General features: G+C 38.3%; 2 protein-coding genes across 2 annotated transcripts in view; both read right to left on the reverse strand.

The window, feature by feature from the left end:
* LOC103156679 (uncharacterized) overlaps positions 1-17,940 on the reverse strand; it is a 31,143-nt gene extending 13,203 nt beyond the window's left edge. The window contains exons 1-6 of the mRNA XM_007578815.2: positions 16,082-17,940; positions 15,807-15,980; positions 11,860-12,033; positions 10,870-10,916; positions 10,233-10,768; positions 1,826-2,103 (exon numbers count right to left, since the gene is read on the reverse strand). Coding sequence (XP_007578877.2) covers positions 1,826-2,103; positions 10,233-10,768; positions 10,870-10,916; positions 11,860-12,033; positions 15,807-15,980; positions 16,082-17,925 — 3,053 coding nt within the window. The 5' untranslated portion in view covers positions 17,926-17,940. The remainder of the gene's footprint in view (positions 1-1,825; positions 2,104-10,232; positions 10,769-10,869; positions 10,917-11,859; positions 12,034-15,806; positions 15,981-16,081) is intronic.
* On the reverse strand, positions 1,680-5,868 carry LOC103156680 (uncharacterized). Its single transcript, XM_007578816.2, has 6 exons — positions 5,776-5,868; positions 5,267-5,392; positions 5,119-5,196; positions 4,049-4,156; positions 2,229-2,301; positions 1,680-2,103 (listed from the first exon to the last, which is right to left on the reverse strand). The coding sequence occupies exons 2-6, from the start codon at positions 5,341-5,343 to the stop codon at positions 1,822-1,824; spliced, it is 618 nt and encodes a 205-aa protein (XP_007578878.1). The 5' UTR covers positions 5,344-5,392; positions 5,776-5,868; the 3' UTR covers positions 1,680-1,821.
* Positions 17,941-18,385: the final 445 nt, after the last annotated feature.

The raw sequence follows: 18,385 nt of genomic DNA on the forward strand, positions 1-18,385 counted from the left end.
GATTCTATGAAACAAAAATATGAAATAATGTAATTTAAGAGTGATTTTGTCATGTTTTTGTGTGGGACTGAAATACAAGGGCAACTGGAAATGAGTTTTGAAGTTTTAATACGAAAGTAAAAAGCAACTTACATTTCATCAGAGGCTATATAAACTATATTGCCAAAAATATTTGCTCACCCATCCAAATGATTTGAGTCAGGTGTTCTGATCACTTCCATGGTCACAAGTGTATAAAATGAAGCACCTATGCATGCAGACCGTTTTACAAACATTTGTGAATGAATGGGTCGCTCTCAGGATCTCAGGTAATTCCACCATTGAACTGTGATAGGATGTGATAAATCCAGTCCTAAATATTCCACACTCAGCTGTCAGAAAACTGTAAGAAAATGTACAATGTGCTGTAAGACAATGGTATTGTTTAGGAACGACAGCAGCTCAGCCACAAAGTGGTAGGCCACATAAATTAACGGAGTCGGGTCAGTGGATGCTGAAGCAAATAGCATGAAGTCACCAAGAAGTGATTGACTTCTGCAGAGTCAATCACTACAGACCTCCAAACTTCACGTGGCTGTCAGATTAGCTCTAGAATAGAGAGCTTCATGTAATGGATTTCCATGGTGGAGCAGCTGCATCCAAGTTATACATCACCAAGTTCAATGCAAAGCATTGGCTGCAGTGGTATAACACACACTGCCACTGGACTCTAGAGCAGTGGAGGCGCGTTCTCTGGAGTGACAAATTGCAGTTTTTCATCTGGCAATCTAATGGACGAGTCTGAGTTTGATGATACGTGTCTGACTGTATTGTGCCAAGTGTAAAGTTTGGTGAAGTATGCTGGTATACTCTAATATACCAACATACTTTTTGGACAAATCCATGCTCCCAACTTTGTGGGAACAGTTTGGAGCTGGCCCCTTCCTTTTCCAACATGTCTGTTCACCAGAGCACAAAGCAAGGTCCATAAAGACATGGATGACAGTCTGGTGTGGATGAACCTGACTGGCCTGCAGAGTCCTGACCTCCACCCAATAGAACACCTTTGGGATGAATTAGAGCTAAGACTGAGAGCCAGGCCTTCTTGTCCAACATCAGTATGTGACCTCATAAATGTGCTTCTGTAAGAATGGTCAAAAATCCCCATAAAGTCTCATAATCCTCGTGGACAGCCTTCCCAGAAGAGTTGAAGCTGTTTTGGATGCAAAGGGTGAACCAACATCATATTGACCCTATGGATTAGGAATGGGATGTCATTTAAGCTCATATAGGAGTGAGGGCAGGTGAGCAAATAATTTCGGCAATACACTATGCTTTAGAAATTCAATTTTTATCTTTTAGATAACAGAATAGAGAATACAGTTTGGAAACGCAAACTTTTTTCCATAATTATCAAGACCTGGATAAAGATGGAAATCAAATTCCATTCATTTCATCACTGGGTAGGAGAATTAGCCAGTTTTCCAAGGGAGATCCTGATGGGGGTTAAAACCCAGTCCAACAAAACCTCTATGGTCTTATAGAACGGTTTTCATTATGCCTGTTTTGCTTTAACATTTGAAGTTGTGTATGTGTTTTGTAGCCTAATTAAAGTTGTTTTTTGTTTTGTTTTTTGTTTTTTTTTCACAAAATCAAATTTTCTATTTTTTGGAACGTATTAGAGTACTTTTGTGTAAAACAAAACAAATAAATTGTTTTGAGGAAAATGACAAAAGAATATAATTGCAAGATTTAATTTTATGTTTCATCAGAATAAAGGTTAAATCTATTAAATTCTTGTAGACTTCATGTTTCTTTGAAGGTATCTATATCTGGTGTCAACTACAATAAGTCTTTAATGATCTCTTGTTCCACCATTTCTGTAGAAGAATATCTCTTACTGCTCTGCAGAAGGTCAGCCAGGTCATCCAGATTCATCATTCTCAAGAAGTCAACGGTGATCTTTAAAAACGCCTCTCTGCTGCTGCTGCTCCTCTGCTTCTCATCCTTATTTCCAGACACACCCTCCTCCTCCTCCTCCTCATCTGGATAATCTGAACTCAAGACCTTCTGGATCTCCTTCAGCTCGTCATTCACAAACATAACAATCTTTTTCTCCAGTTCCTAAAGCAGAATAAGACATGAAACACCCCTCTGAAAATGTCTGAGACAATCAAGTGATCTATAAAATGAAGTAAAAATTTTATTAACAGAAGAGATTAAAAATGTAGTGTTCAATATATACAGACCATAAATATGGAGCCCAGCCGCATTTGAAACTCATGTGGAGGCTGAACAACGTCGTCGGGGCTCTGCTTGAATCTATGGAGAAATCATGAGAAATGGCTTTTTTATATATATATATATANCATATCCAGACATCAGCATCTGGGCTTTAACCCACATTTTACAGAATCCAGTAACATCTCTACTCCACACTGCCCCAACCAGACCCAAAAAAGTTTCTGCATCTTTAATATTTGCTATATTAAAACACATCGTCTCTCATCTGACCAAAGGTTTTGCCAACCAACTAAGGGACAGCTGTGGAGTCAGAATCACATAACTGAAAAATACAAAGTTTGCACTGATGAGAATTCATTTGGTTTACACAGAAGTTACTTATTCTGTTTTTGAAATGTTTAATAACATTTTGATTGTTATAGAATCTCATGTTGATGTTTTTAGCACTTGATAAAATCAGACAATAAAAGGCAACTATGTGATAATTCTAAACAAAAAGTATTTCTGAATTGTGAAACTGTTTTCAACTGTAGGCAAACATTGAGCAAATACAGGCTGATTCCACAAGTTAGAATATGACTGAAAAGTTCCTTTGTCAGCAATTCCATCACCAAGCGAAAGACATTATATAGATCAATTACATTACTTTGGTTTTAACATATTTATATTTCGTATGTTTGATACCTGCTAAAAGGTTATTTTTTAAAGGTACTATTAATCTGACAAACCTGATCAGGATGTATGTCCTCGTTTATTGAATAAGACTGTATGGCATTCACATGTAAGTTTTAGCTTTATTCTTAGCACTAAAAAAGAAAAGGTCTTCCAGTAACTGTGGGTCCATCAGTTCCCCCGGCTCCTCCTCCTCCCCACCAACTGGCAACACAAAGTTACACCCTTGTGTGGAAGTCAGCTGATTATAATATCTGGTTGCTGAAAAATCGAAAACTCAGGGCGAGGACAGCACAACCATAATAACTTAACACATGACAAAACAGAGGTCCAATATGTACAACTTCTGTTTGGACCTCTGTTTTCTCATGCGTTAAGATATTATGGTGTTAAAGCAGGGAATTGCAAACCATTAGTGGAGAACATGTTCATCAGACACTGACTGTAAAACATTCGACTCAAATGTCTCAACAAAGGTGTAAAAACCATATTTATTTAAATTAATCTGCGAAATAAAGCCCACAGTTTTAGGGCTTACATGCTTAAGAAACATCATAATGGTTTATTCCCAGAGTGAAAGTAAAACCAAGATTTAAGCGCTGAAATCCTTAAACATTACAGTTTAGTAAATTGTTCATTTTGAGTACAGTCTGAGTCTAAAGTAATTTACACTAAGTCAGCATAGTAGTCTAATTTCTTATNAGTCTAATTCTACCTGACATGGTACTGGCTGCTGTTTGAAGGCCAGCATTTATTTTCCATGGTGCTGATTGGCTGTATTCCTAAGAGCAGAAACTTGGATTTTAGCTTCTGTGGCAAAGACAATTTCTACTGTGTACTAATGCAACTTAAGGTGCATTTTGTGTCTAAATTATTGAAATAGGCATAGACCATTATTAAATTATTAAATATAATTTTTATCGACCGTGATAAAAATCAGCCCATTGGTTGATTTTATTGATGGACATTAAAATCAGCCCAGTAGAAAGGAGTGAAAATAAAGAAAACGTTTCATGCAGCCGGGAGGGCAGGCGTGTGTGTGTGTGTGTGTCTGGGAGAAATCAACACGAAGCTATACAAGTATAAGTGTATGGTAAACCGTAAATCAGTTTTCATAGAGTTATGAATAAATCATTTATTTTATCAAGTTCACCTCTTTGCATCTGAAGGTTGATCAATGTTCAAATTAATTAATCCATCTTTTGAGTGGCTGCTCTTGAAGGACAGACAGCTTGGTCCAGGTTCTTGTTCCGGTCGTTTCCTGTGGATGAGAATGTCAGTCCAGTCAGACGCCTCTTTTATTTCCTGTAGGAAATAAACTTCTTGGATTAATAAATCTACAGTGTGAATGAAAACCATTCACCACGGTGAACATTTTAGCCTTTTATTGCTTTTACAAAGCATCATGATCCAACAATTACAGGCTTTTTTTTTTCTTTTTTTTTTACAATTAAAAAAAATCTCCTTAAAGCTGTAATATGTAACTTTTATAAAACATGTTTTTTACATATTTGTTAAAGCTGTCACCATGTCGTGACACGATGGTATGAGAGACAATCTGTGAAAAGATCAAACTCCTCCAACTATTTTTGCCATCTACAGAAACGCAACAATGCCAGTCAAAATCAACCAATAAGAGCCTGGAGGAAGGTCTTAGCGTTGTCAATTAACCTTGTGTATGTGCTGCTTAATGTGCTTATGGCAGAGAAAGAAATTACCAAGACAGGAAAACTGTTTATCCGCGTCACTGATGACCGTGATAACTGGCCTCAGCAATCCTAGCAGACTCTGCCAACAGGTAGAAGCTAAAAGCTAAGAGCATTGCTACAGCTAGCTGGGGACAGGATGGATGAGCAGCACATGCACAGGAATAATTGACAGCACTAAGAGCAGCTTGATTTTTTTATGGATTATTTGTCTCATACCATACGGTCACAACATATTCACAGTTTCAACAAATATTTAAAAGACTTTTTTAATGAAAGTTACATGCTGCAGTTTTAACATCAAAGTGAAACCTGATTTCTACAAAATAAAGAAAAATAAAATGTAACTTTTTACATGCACCTTAATTTCAAAAATACATGTTTCATTCCTATGAATAATAATGGTCTTCCAATACATACCACTTCCCATAGGAGCAGAATGTGCTGACATGTGAAAGATGAAATACTTTACATTGATTCAGTTACATTTTACACATGTGATTCAGCTACAGCTAACCTCTTTGTAGCAGAAAGCTGGTTCAGGTCAGACTGGCCAGACTCCATATCAGGATCAGATTCTCTTTCAGTCTGATTTCTGCAAGTAAAGTTGCTTTAATGCTGGGAGTGCTGATCCTGACAAAGTGATGCAGAGACAGACATCTCACCTCTTGTCCTCTGGTTTCTTACATAAAGTGGTTTCAGAGAAAGGAGCTTCCTCTTCCTTGTCCTCAGACGTCTCCATGTTGCCAAATTCAGATCAATACCAGCTTAGACACACAGTCCACCTTAATCTGCAGAAAGACAGACTCCACATTAAAACTAATGTGTTGGGATTTTAGCCATAGATCAACACAATGTTAATAAAATGACACACGGCTTTCAAATTCATAATTAATGTATATTTAGACGCAAAGGAGTTTAATAACAACACAAGCAATAACAATAAAAACGAATGCACGTTTAAGCAAGAATCAACTAACCTAAAAATAGTTCTGAATTCTGTTTGGATAAAATAAAATTGGCAAAAATTTCCGAGAAAACTTCTTGACCCGTTTTCATTATTCCTCCAGACTGAACAGCTGCTGCTGAGTCCCGTAACATGAAAGAAATAGAGGAACCCTTTGATAGATTAATTATTTATACAGCTGCGTCCGCCACGAATAGATTATCTTACCTTCCGTTGGAGGTTGATAGAAAATCATCTGCGCAACAGAAAAACACAGGCGAAAGAGAAACTTTAATGTGTTTTTTTTAAGCACATGACAGCTGTGTTCTCTAGATAAGAAACTGTTGCAGGTCGTTTTGACATATAATCGGTTTTGCCCGACTAACTGTAATTACGTCCCAGATATCTAAAAAGAACTATATTTTGGCTATTTTGAATAGCAAATTAGTATATTTCCATTTACATTCTGAATTGTAAAAATTACAATTCAAGATATCTTCAGTTATATTTTGATGTATCTAAGCAAGGCCTTAAATCTTAAATGGCATGATTTACCATTTGAAGGCTCACACAATTGTAATATAATCTTGAGCTTAATTATGATTAGTCAAATTCTTTATATGTCACAATATAGAAAGAGCTCAGTAGTGTGGGGCATGTAGAGAAAGCAAATTTTGCATACTTAAATCTGCAAAAGTCTCCAATTTGCTTGATTAAAAACATTGTGTTTTTAAGTAGTAAATAGTATTCATATAGTATCTCAATATGAATACTGTGTACACATTTGAAATCTTAAGTGTCAGCTGTTTTAAACAGACATTTGATTAAGTACATTTGTTGATGCATACATATAGAAAAACTTGCATACATAACATGTATGTATGTTAGCATGCACGAGAAATATGAGGTTGCCAAATTCAACAGTTTCCATGAGTTTGTTGAAAACCAGTCAACTGAACTCAACATGTAGGATCAAATCAACTTGGCCGAGGTCCCACTCATGTTTGACAGTTTCTAAATAGATGTGTCTTTTAGTCCAATGTTGAGTTTAGATTTATGGAACCAAAATGTGGGACAGGTCGGGCCAAAATGATTTGCTTGATGGTTTCTGTGGTGCCTTTACTAAGCCCACAATTCATACAGCCCAGAGAATGCAGGATATAGATGATCAACTTATTATAGTAGTTTATTTTATTGAAGAAAGTTAAAAAAGGCAGAAATTAATTGGAGTGTAAAACTGCAGTCACATGTAGCCCTTTTCTGCTCTACTTCTATCAGTCACACATCCCAGATCATTTGCACTTGACTCATCCTGTGGTTACAACAAGCAACAAGATGGAGCTGAAAGATCTTAAGCAAAAGCTAAAAGCAGCTGAATTTACACTGCTATACTCAAACTATGGTCTAAAAATGAAACAGTAAAATCTTAAAAAAATATATTGGGTTTAATTTGGACCAACAAAGTGGCAACAACAAGCATGACTATAAACATTATTATGTGACTTTATCACGGCTAAGTAAACGTATTAAGCACAGGTACAGTGTACAGGTACAATTAGCCTCCAAGAGGCTAATTTAGCTAGCTTCCACTGTATATTTTCCGGCAAAAAAAATTGTTACAAACGCGCCTTCAACCATTCGCATCACAGTCCTACTGCCATTAAGTCCTAAAACTACCACCAGTAACTTTATAACGTAACACTTTGGAATTATTTTGGTTTTAGAGTACAAAAACATTTTGACAGATGCAGATTTCTACTCACCGGAGTGTAAGTGTCGCATAGGATGACGTCAGCTTATTCTTCTTCTTGGGTTTTTGTGGGATCCGTCCTTATTTTTATTTCAATCAAACATATTAAAAGGTCTACAGAACTGTTTGCATGCAATCACAAACGAAAACACATCTTAATTTTTCTTAAATTTATTTGGTGTAAATCATTGATATCATACTCAAAAGTATTTTTTTTTATTTTTTTTTTTTTTAAGGCTTTTAAATCAAGCTAACAACAAGCACAACAAAACCCCTCCGGTTTTATATTTTACTGAGTTATTTTTAAATACCGAATTAAAGTATTGTGACGATACGTCTGACATGTATTTGTAGTAAATATTCTTAATATCCTGTTCAAACTAACACATAAATTGTAAATAAATGTTTTTTAAAAAAATAGAATAGACACGTCATCTTATTCGTTCCTAAGTCGTCAGTATCGGACGCTTAGGGAACCGTACAGCATTCAATGAGAGAACCCTTCGCGTCACATGTTGACGCAAAGGGGGTACCCTAGGTGTCAACATGTGACGCCGAGGGTACCTGCCCAAGCGTCAATATGTGACGAGTTGGGAGTGAGAATGTGTTGGTTAATATGTGTGCACTCCATATAAACATTGTAAGGTGGAAGAAACTATAAATACTTAAACTACAAAACAAACTAAAGTGAAAGCCAACTTATGATGAGGTGTGGATCTTACTCTGTGTGGCTGGCCATCACAAACCTGCACTGAAGAACATGAACACTTCCCTGCTGAAGCACATCTTCCAGTGGTGTCCCTAGTCAACCTAGTGGAGCTCCAACTCTTCATTGACTACTGTCATTTATTTAGGAGATAAACAGGTGTCTTCTATGGGTTCTTCCCCCCCTTCTCATGCTGTCCTGGTCAAGTGCCCATGTAACCTCGATAATTCTGATCGATCAGCATAAATCAGTTCTGCGTTGTGTGAATAAGGGCCAGGAGACAGGATGAGATGAAACGTCGTTTATCTGTGCGAAACAAAATATGGACTGATCAGGAATCGGGTTCATCACAGCGGGTTCAGCACCTTACGAGGGACAGCATTTCAACAAGCTAACATAGCATTTTACTGGAGCATTAAACTTAGTGAACCTACCTCGCGCCCATCTCTCATGTACTGGTAACGAGATGTTTGCGTTCACCATATTTAACCCTGCCAACCACCAGGAGGGGGTGCTGTTTCACCCTTTACACATGAACCCAAACTGGGAAGTAATGACAAGTGGAATTCTATACAATATTAACTATGTTACACCCACAGCAGACAAAGATTGCCACATTAAATCCAAGGAACATTTTTTTAAATGATTTCATTTATTTAGGGAAAAAGTAAACACCAACCTGACCTGAAAAGCTAAACTAATAAATACCATACAGACTTGAAGCCAAAATGAAAACCTGACATTGCAACTGTTAGGGTGTGTTGACATGTCGAGCCAAATGCAGCAGGCAGGAGATGAAGGTGAGGTTCAAAAGTTATGAAAAAATACAAACTTACAAGATGCAAAATCCAAGAAACAAAAAATAAATCCAAAACAGAGACATCAAAGGAACAAGGGAGGAGGGACAAGGTGACATGATGAACCAGCGAGTTGTAACTGGGGAATAAGGAGCTTAAATACTGGGATGTTGATAGTGGGAACAATGGACCTGCTAGCTAATAAGCTAACTGATTGTAGGTGTCAGAAGTTGGAGCCAGAACCAGGCTGAGGATGGGGAAAGAGAAAGTAACACAGGAAAGTGAGGGAGAGAATACAGGGGAGCAGGAAATAATTCTAACACTAAGGAACAACTTGGATTAAAGAAATATGATAAACTAGAGCAGCAGAAAATAACTTAGGAACAAGAAAAACAACTAGAATCCCTAGGGAGAACAGAAGTGGAAAACAGGGGAAACTAAAGTAGAAAACTCAAAGGAACACTAAAAATGACAAAAATCCACAATCAAACTCAAACACCCCCAGATCCTAAGACCAACCTCAATGGGGCAGGATATAAAATAATGTACATAATGTTGTGCAAATATAAATAAGATGTCAGTCAATGGCCTTTATATCTTTTATGTATACCACTTATGTATGAAGAAGTATATTTCCAAGTATTTATTCTTCTTATTGATAATTTGTTAATCTAATCACAAAAAAAAAACAATTCAGTGTCATTAGAATATAGTGCAGTTCATGTGTGTTAAAAGTGCAAGTAGATTACATTGCACTGTCTTCAGTCACCAATAGCAACTAAGAAAATCTACTTCTTAACCAGTTTTCACAAATTTAGAGAACAAAGATCTACATCAGAAAAATGCATGTCACAGAGATTATTGACAAAGAACTGAGAGGTCTTGGGCAAAATCTTCCATTCTGACTTTACTTTGGATGCACATCCAGTCTTTGATTCATTCCTTTAATCATCTGCTAATGATGTCTTAATTTTCACATTGTGAGAACTAATTATCCATGCTTTTGTTTGATCCCCAGTCCACGCTGTGCATCTTAGCATACCTTCCCTAGAATGGTTGCAAGGTGAACTAGATGATGCGGCCAGGCTTCTGACGAATCATACAGGTTTTTTCCACAGTGTAATTTAAAATTCTTTTACTGATTTAAGGGGTTTTCACAGACAGTCCCCATTGGAAATCAGTAGGCCACTTCAGCCACATGTCCCTCTGATCAGGACCTGCTGATGACTCCTTATGGTAAATTGAAGACAAAGGAAGACGGAGCCTTTAGTTCAGGCTCTGTCTAGAATTCTCCTTTGTTTGGATTAAAGATTGATGTTTATTTAAAAAAACTGTTTTATTTCATGTGACTTTTTTATTATTTTCTCCTGTTTTTAATGCTTTGATAACTCTTGAGATGTTGTATTAGTCTTGAAAAGCACTTATTCTAAAATGAGCACCAAGACCCTCCTGAACGACACTTGACCCCAAATCCAGGATAAAGAGTTTCAGTGAATTTGGTGTTGAAGGTGTAGATGTGGATCAGTGTCTCTGAAGAGACTCTGTAGAAGGACAGAGTCCCAGCAGGACAGTCCACATACACAGCTACTCTGCCAGAGGCAGAGGAGGAGGAGAAGGAGGCATCAGGGATGAAGGCTTTTTTTTCACTATTGTGCCAAACAGCGTAATCATTATCTGAGCAAATTAAACTCCAGGAGTTATTATTAAATCCAAACCAAGAATCGTCATTGACTCCGTTTCTGTTGATTCCCCTGTAACTCAGTGATATATTGACTTTTACACCCCACTCCACCTCCCAGTAACAGCGACCAGTCAGACCATTGGTGCACAGCAGCTGATAGGAATCAAATCTGTCTGGATGATCAGGATACGGCTGCTCCTCTGCCACACGTGTCACCTTCCTGTTTTCATCAGACAGTTTGAGGAATCTGTTCACAGTGTTTAGGTCGACTGTTAGTGGACAGGAATCTGAAAAACAGAACAAACACAATGCAGTTACTGATGAATGATTTTTCTGAATTCACTGATGCAAAGATGAGACAATCTGATATGAACCAAAAAACACTCACACTTCCTCAGACCTGGTGCCATCCATTTCTCTCCTGCAGGCTCCATGCTGTAAGAAAGAAGATGTGGTATTAACACTTTTCTGTTACCAGTGTCTAATATTTTACTGGTACTATAAGATAATAAATGCCTTTTCCTCATTCTGTTGCATAAGCTGATTTAGTGTTTGTAACAATTGTCAGTCAGTAATGACATACACTGCTGTACTCTTCCCATTATGCACTGATTTGTATTTTATGTCCTTCTGGTATGTTTTGTTGTTTTTGTTTTTATTTTATTATATTAACCTTTGTCTTTTTATTGGTACTTTGTCTTTTTTATTCTTGCTGTAAAACCAATTGCCCATTTGAAATACAAATAAATCTGAATCTGTATATTATTAATAATGTTCAAATCACAGCATTAATGATCCTAAACATACAGTAAGAAATTAAAAGGTATATGTGATGGACAGACAGCCTGTCCAGAGTGTACCTGACCTCTCGCTCAATGACTGCTAGAGATAAGCACCAGCAACCCAACCACCCTGCAAGGACGAGCATGCTAGATAATGGATACCAATTTTGATTGATACAACCAACCATTGTGCTTCTACTTTGCAATCATGCATTGCTTTGTGTTTGTTAAAGTTTAAGCTGTTTAAATACCGTATTTTTCAGACTACAAGCTGCAAATTTTTTCCCAACCCTTTTAACCATGCGGCTTATAGCCGGTGCAGCTTTTCTGTAGCTTTTTCTTCAACCACCAGGGGGCTCTTTAACAGGAAGTGAATCATTATAATTGCTTTTAGGTTTATCCTACACTCCAGATTGGTTTAGAAAGATGAACCAAACCCATCATTAATCCTCCTTGCCTTTTCTTTCCAAAACTCTTCATTTGTCAGAGATCCTGAACACCTTCTGGTTTGCTGCCATGTTTTGCACTGTGTCAATTCTGAATCTAGCATTAAGCAACAGCGTAGCACTATGTGGTTGCAGAAAATGTTTCCTTACCTGAGAGAGTCCAGTTTGAAGCTTGGATTCTTCAGTAGAGCTGCCAGACTCTTCATTCCTGCCTCTCCTGGATTATTGAAGCTGAGGTCCAGCTCCTTCAGGTGAGATGGGTTCACAGTCAGAGCTGAGGCCAGAGCAGCACAGCCTTCCTCTGTGATCAGGCAGCCTGAAAGCCTGCAGACACAAACACACAACACAGTTTTAAAAAATCATCTATATTCTCAAAGTGACCCACTGGTTAGAACTGTCAGAATATTTAGTTGGCATGCTAAGAAGGTTAGAGAATCGTGTCTGTTGAGCAGCAGTCTACATGCTGACCTGTTGGCCTGACAAATAGTAAACATTATATTTTCTATCTCCCAGTCTTAAAATTAGAATGACAAAGTGGGGTTATATTGGTCAAAACATTCTGCTAATTCAAAGTTACGTCTTGGTATATTTCCCATTCATCTCAACAGATTCTCTCCAATTGAATGGATCTTCTTGGGATTCATCCTGGAGCAGGCAGATGAAGACAAACCCAGAAAAGGTTTAAACGGGCCTCAACTGGCCAACTTCATCTTCTTCAACAGTTCCAATGCTTCCTATGTTTTGCCAACTTCTACGGTAGCTTCATTATGATAGTCAAATTGCTGTTATCCTCACCAGCCTCAAATCCACCAAAAATCTTCCTTTGATCCCAGAAGCAGAAAAATCTTCTGACTTGAACAAAACAAAACAAGAAAAAGCTCTCATTCTCACCCAACCTGATCCAACCAGACCAGTGATGGAAGTAGACTCAGACTCAGGAGGACAGGTCGGCCTTTGGCAAATCTCCCCGGTTGACAACACATTGTAACACACTCTACACTACTTTCTATAACACAATAAAAAATAGTCTAGATTTGATCAATCTAGACTACTTTCCATCTCTTGACTTGAACAACTTGAAGAGTCCAAACCAACATCTATGTTTATTTGACCAGAGTACCGTATTTTGTTCCCATGTGTCATGTCATTCCCTATTATTGGTTCCAGCTGTCCTTCATTTCCTGATATCCCCCACATGTATTTAATGTGTGTCATCTGATTGTCCCTGGATCCTCTGTGTTCCTTTGTTGTGATTGTTGCATGGTGGTTCTTGTTGAGCTTGGCAGTGTGCAGAGCATCTTTGCATTTTGACCTCATTAAAACATTTTTCTCACTTCATCCTGGGTCTGACGGCTCTCGTCCTCATCTCAACCCTCAGTTTCATGACAAATACTCAGTTTTATATTGCAGAGAGTCCTGGTGGTTATAAACTTCTTACATTACGAATAAAAATAAGCACTAGGAACTTCAGTGCCTTTCAGTACATTCAGTGCTGCCACAAATGCTTTATATTTTATGTCATAAGTCTCCTGTGAGACATTTTAGAAACAAATTTGTTCCATTACAAATCATGTTCAGGAAACTTAATTTACTACAGATAAATTAAGTTGTCTGACTTAAGTTACCTGTAGCAAATTAAGCTTAACTGATCAGTTAAATGCCTAACATGTCTAAAATATGCCAAAATATGCTCTAGACATGTTAAATGTCATAGAAACATTTAATTGATCAGTGATATCAGGGGGCACCTCAGCTGAGTCGTCAATGCCATGATAAAGATCATGAATACCTAAGTAACTTTTCAAAATCTACATTTTTAGGAAATGTACAAATGTGTCCCAAAAAATGTCCCTTTGTCCCACTAACAAAGTGAAAACCTGTTAGTGACTGCTTGGTGTAGTTTAGCGGTTCTCAACGTGGGCGGTACCGCCCCCTGGGGGGCGTTCAGAGGACGGCAGGGGGCGCTGGCAGACATTTTTACAAAAGGGGGGCGCTGGGATTCCTCTGGGGGGCGTTTGGTCGAAGGTAAACTTTACACTTTAAATGCACAACAATGCCAGTTTAAACTTTGAGCAACTTGCTAAAACTGTATTGTGTAACATTAAATCATGCTTGGCTGCAACTGTATCGATGGCAGCTCTTCTTCTTCTTCTTCTTCTTTTCAGTGTTTGTTAGCTTAGCTTGGCTTTGTTAGCTTCTTGGCGTAGCTCCACTCCTGCTACCGGTAGCTTCACCGCATCAGTTCAGCGTTACACCGGCTGATGACGGTGCTGTGATTCACTTTGTCTGGTATTTTTGTACAGATGTTTTGGCAGTTCTCTGATCATGTCAAAGCAGCAACTTATATTAAAAAGTGTTTTATTGTCCGTCTGGATGCTGCCCGCTTCCATGGAAGGACAACAGAAAATCGCTCTTATAAACATGTAATTACTAAAATCACGATACCCTGACTTTGTATCCCTCTGAAAAATGAACCATTTAAATAAAGAAATCCCTCCATGGGCGATACCTCGATAGGGAGCGTTCATTTTATAGCGTTAACACCTGAGCTGTAAGTGGTCCGGTATGATAGAACAACGGTACCACAGCACTTTTAAATTTCAATAATCAGAATACCGCATATGTTTCCGTTGTTTATAAAAGGTTTATGTCAGTCTGCCTTTTCCCCATCGATACGTTTCCCGACCGCTGCGCACCTTAAAGGGTAAAAAAACAACAACGACGCGCACATTGCGCAAAACTCTGAAACAGGAGAAGCGGGACATAAAACGGAGCGACGAACTAGATGTGAATTATGGCATAAAAACAGAGAATCGGACGCTGAACAGTGGAAAATCAACACATGATGTGAAACATGACGATTAGGCAGCGCAGCAGGTGATGAGTGAAGATTAATGATGGTGAATAAATGATCAAATAAATCTAGCAACAGGAAAGAAACTAAAGTGGACATAGCAATAAACCAGGAGAGGATAATACTAATCAGAGGAAACTAAATGGAAATGAAAGAAGAACAAAATGCAAGAATAAACTAAGAAACTAAAGTAAATACAGAGGAATAAACTGGTATGGCAAGACCTTTCAAGCAATAATTAATAGAGAGGACTGTATGGCAAGAATAAATAGACACTATTTCCAGATAAAAGGTAAAATAATATTGTTGAAATGTCATGGGTTTGTTGACACCACATCTAGTACTGAGAATAAATATATCTTACAGACCATAACAGTAAATAACTTAGAACTTATTTATGTTTTTAATTAGATTTGATATATTTATTTCTTCAATATATATTTCATGTCAATGTTATTGTCATGAGGGTGATGACTCCATGACACTTTCAATTTGACTCATTAGGATTTGATTAAGAACCAGATTTGTTCTTTGTAATTTCTGTCCAGTAAAACTATTAATCTATAATCAATAGACAGGTTTATACAAAGATATAATCCATGATTCTGTCTCATATTTGTATGGCATTAAAAGGATCTGGAACTTTTGTTTTTCCTCTGAAAGCTCTGGTTTGCACAATAAATGCCATGTGGGTGAAGTTTTATGGATGATACTCTGATGTCCCATTCTCCTGAAGGCAGCACAGAGCTGCACCACCAGAAACTGACAAACACTGAACAGAAGAAGAGCTATGATTAATGTAGTTACGGTTCTATCCATGTTTTAATGTTGCAGAGCTCAGTCGTTTTGCAAATAGATCAAAGTTTAAACTGGCATGTTGTTCATCTTTTATCTGCTCATTTTGTGGAATATTTAGCAACTAGAAAATGGCAAAGAACAAGAATATTTTTCCACTCTGATTGGCTGCTGTAAGGCCTACACATTTTAAGTTGAATGTTCATTGCATTTTTCTTAGACACCTGTGAAAATAATTTCTATTCCCATGGCTAACTTGTCCACTTCATATCAGCAGTGAGGCTGTCTTTGCTGCAGCTGCTCTCTGCTGCCACATCAGAGAAAACTCAATACTTGGTACAGTTTTCCTTTTAAAATGTACACAAACAAAAATATGCTTTAGACATGTTTATAAATGTAAAACATATGTTTTGCATAGAATGTAACACAGAATTTAAATGTATCTTACCTGAGAATCTCCAGTTCACAGTCTGGACTCATCAGTCCACTGCACAGCAGCTTCACTCCTGAATCTGTCAGGTCGTTGTTACTCAGGTCCAGATCTCTGAGACTAGATGTTATTGAGCTGAGCAACGAGGACAGAGCTTCACAGCTTCTCTCTGAGAGGTTACACCCACTCAGTCTGAAAGGACAGAAGGGGTACAAAGTAATTATCTCATTATTATTATTATTATTATTATTATTATTAGGCATTATTATAAAACGGACTACATCTGTACTTACACAGCTTTCCTACAGGATTTGACTACTGGCAGCAGTCTCAGTAGAGCTTCCTCTGTAGCAGAGTATTTCTTCAGGTCAAACATCTCCAGATCTTTCTCTGATGAAAGTAGCATGAAGTGCAGAGCTGACCACTGAGCAGGAGACAGCTGCTGTGCTGAAAGACTTCCTGTTTGTAGAGATTGTTGGATTTCCTCCACCAGAGACTGATCATTTAGTTCATTCAGGCAGTGGAACAGATTGATGCTTTTCTCAATACACAGATGATTGTTCATCTTCTCCTTGATGTACTGGGCTGTGTCTTTATTACTTGCTAAATTTTCTTCTGTCTGTGTCACAAGGCCTCTTAAGCGACACTTATTGGTCTCCAGTGAAAGACCAAGTAGAAAGCGGAGGAACAAGTCCAGGTGTCCATCTGGACTCTCCAGGGCCATGTCCACAGCACTCTGGTACATCTCTGTCTCTGAGGATCCATGGCTTCTTGTTTCGAAGTCCTTGGATTTTGTTTCACCTTTTGCCATCAGATTGACTCCAGATTTGATGAAGGTCAGGTGAACATGAAGAGCAGCCAGAAACTCCTGAACACTCAGGTGGACGAAGCAGAACACCTTGTCCTGGTACAGCCCTCTCTCCTCTCTAAAGATCTGTGTGAACACTCCTGAGTACACTGAGGCTGCTCTGATATCGATGCCACACTCTGCCAGGTCTGATTCATAGAAGATCAGGTTTCTTTTCATCAGCTGATCATAAGCCAGTTTTCCCAGAGACTCGATCATCTTCCGGGTCTCTGGGCTCCAGATTGAATCTGTCTCAGTTCCTCCATCGTACTTGATGACCTTCAGTTTGGTCTGAACCACCAGGAAGTGGATGTACATCTCAGTCAGGCTCTTTGGCAGATCTTCTCCATCTTTCTTGTTCATCATGTTTTCCACAACTGTAGCAGTGATCCAGCAGAAGATTGGGATGTGGCACATGATGTGGAGGCTTCTGGATTTCTTTATGTGGGAGATTACCATTCTGGCCTGCTCCTTATATCTAAATCTTTTAGTGAAGTACTCGTCTTTCTGTGGGTCAGTGAATCCTCTGATCTCTGTCATCATGCCAACAAACTCAGCAGGGATCCGATTGGCTGCTGCAGGTCTTGTGGTTATCCAGAGGTGAGCTTTGGGAAGCAGGTTCCCTCTGATGAGGTTTGTCAGAAGAACATCCACTGAGGTGGACTTTCTTACATCTGTCAGGATCTCATTGTTGTGGAAGTCCAGTGGAAGTCGACTCTCATCCAAGCCATCAAAGATGAACACAACCTTTAACTCTTCAAACCTGGAGATTCCTTTGGTTTCACTAAAAAAGTGGTGAACAAGCTCCACCAAGCTGAACTGATAAACTTTAAACAGATTCAGTTCTCTGAACGTGAATGGAAACATGAACTGGATGTCCTGGTTGGTTTGGTCTTCTGCCCAGTCCAGAGTGAACTTCTGAGTCAGGACTGTTTTCCCAATGCCAGCCACTCCCTTTGTCATCACCGTTCTGATTGGTTCATCTCTTTCAGGTGAGGGTTTAAATATGTCTTCATGTCTAATTGCTGTTTCTGGTCTGTCTGGTTTCCAGGTCACTGATTCAATCTGTCTGACCTCATGTTCATTATTGACTTCTCCAGATTCTCCCTCTGTAATATAGAGCTCTGTATAGATCTGGTTCAGAAAGGTTTGATTTCCTGATTTTGCAATTCCTTCAAACACACACTGGAACTTTTTCTTCATGTTAGACTTTAGTGTTTGTTGGCATGTGATGAGCGATTCTATGAAACAAAAATATGAAATAATGTAATTTAAGAGTGATTTTGTCATGTTTTTGTGTGGGACTGAAATACAAGGGCAACTGGAAATGAGTTTTGAAGTTTTAATATGAAAGTAAAAAGCAACTTACATTTCATCAGAGGCTATATAAACTATATTGCCAAAAATATTTGCTCACCCATCCAAATTATTTGAGTCAGGTGTTCTGATCACTTCCATGATCCAGGAGTATAAAATGAAGCACCTATGCATACAGACTGTTTTACAAACATTTGTGAATGAATAAGTCGCTCTCAGGATCTCAGGTAATTCCACCATTGAACTGTGATAGGATGTGACAAATCCAGTCATGAAATTTTCTTGCTCCTAAATATTCCACACTCAACTGTCAGAAAACTGTAAGAAAATGTGCAATGTGCTGTAGGAAAATGTAAGTGCTTAGGAACAGCAGCAACTCAGCCACAAAGTGGTAGGCCACAAAAATTAACGGAGTCGGGTCAGTGGATGCTGA

The sequence above is a fragment of the Poecilia formosa genome, unplaced genomic scaffold (assembly GCF_000485575.1).
Source record: "Poecilia formosa unplaced genomic scaffold, Poecilia_formosa-5.1.2 Scaffold492, whole genome shotgun sequence".
NCBI classification, from domain to species: domain Eukaryota; kingdom Metazoa; phylum Chordata; class Actinopteri; order Cyprinodontiformes; family Poeciliidae; genus Poecilia; species Poecilia formosa.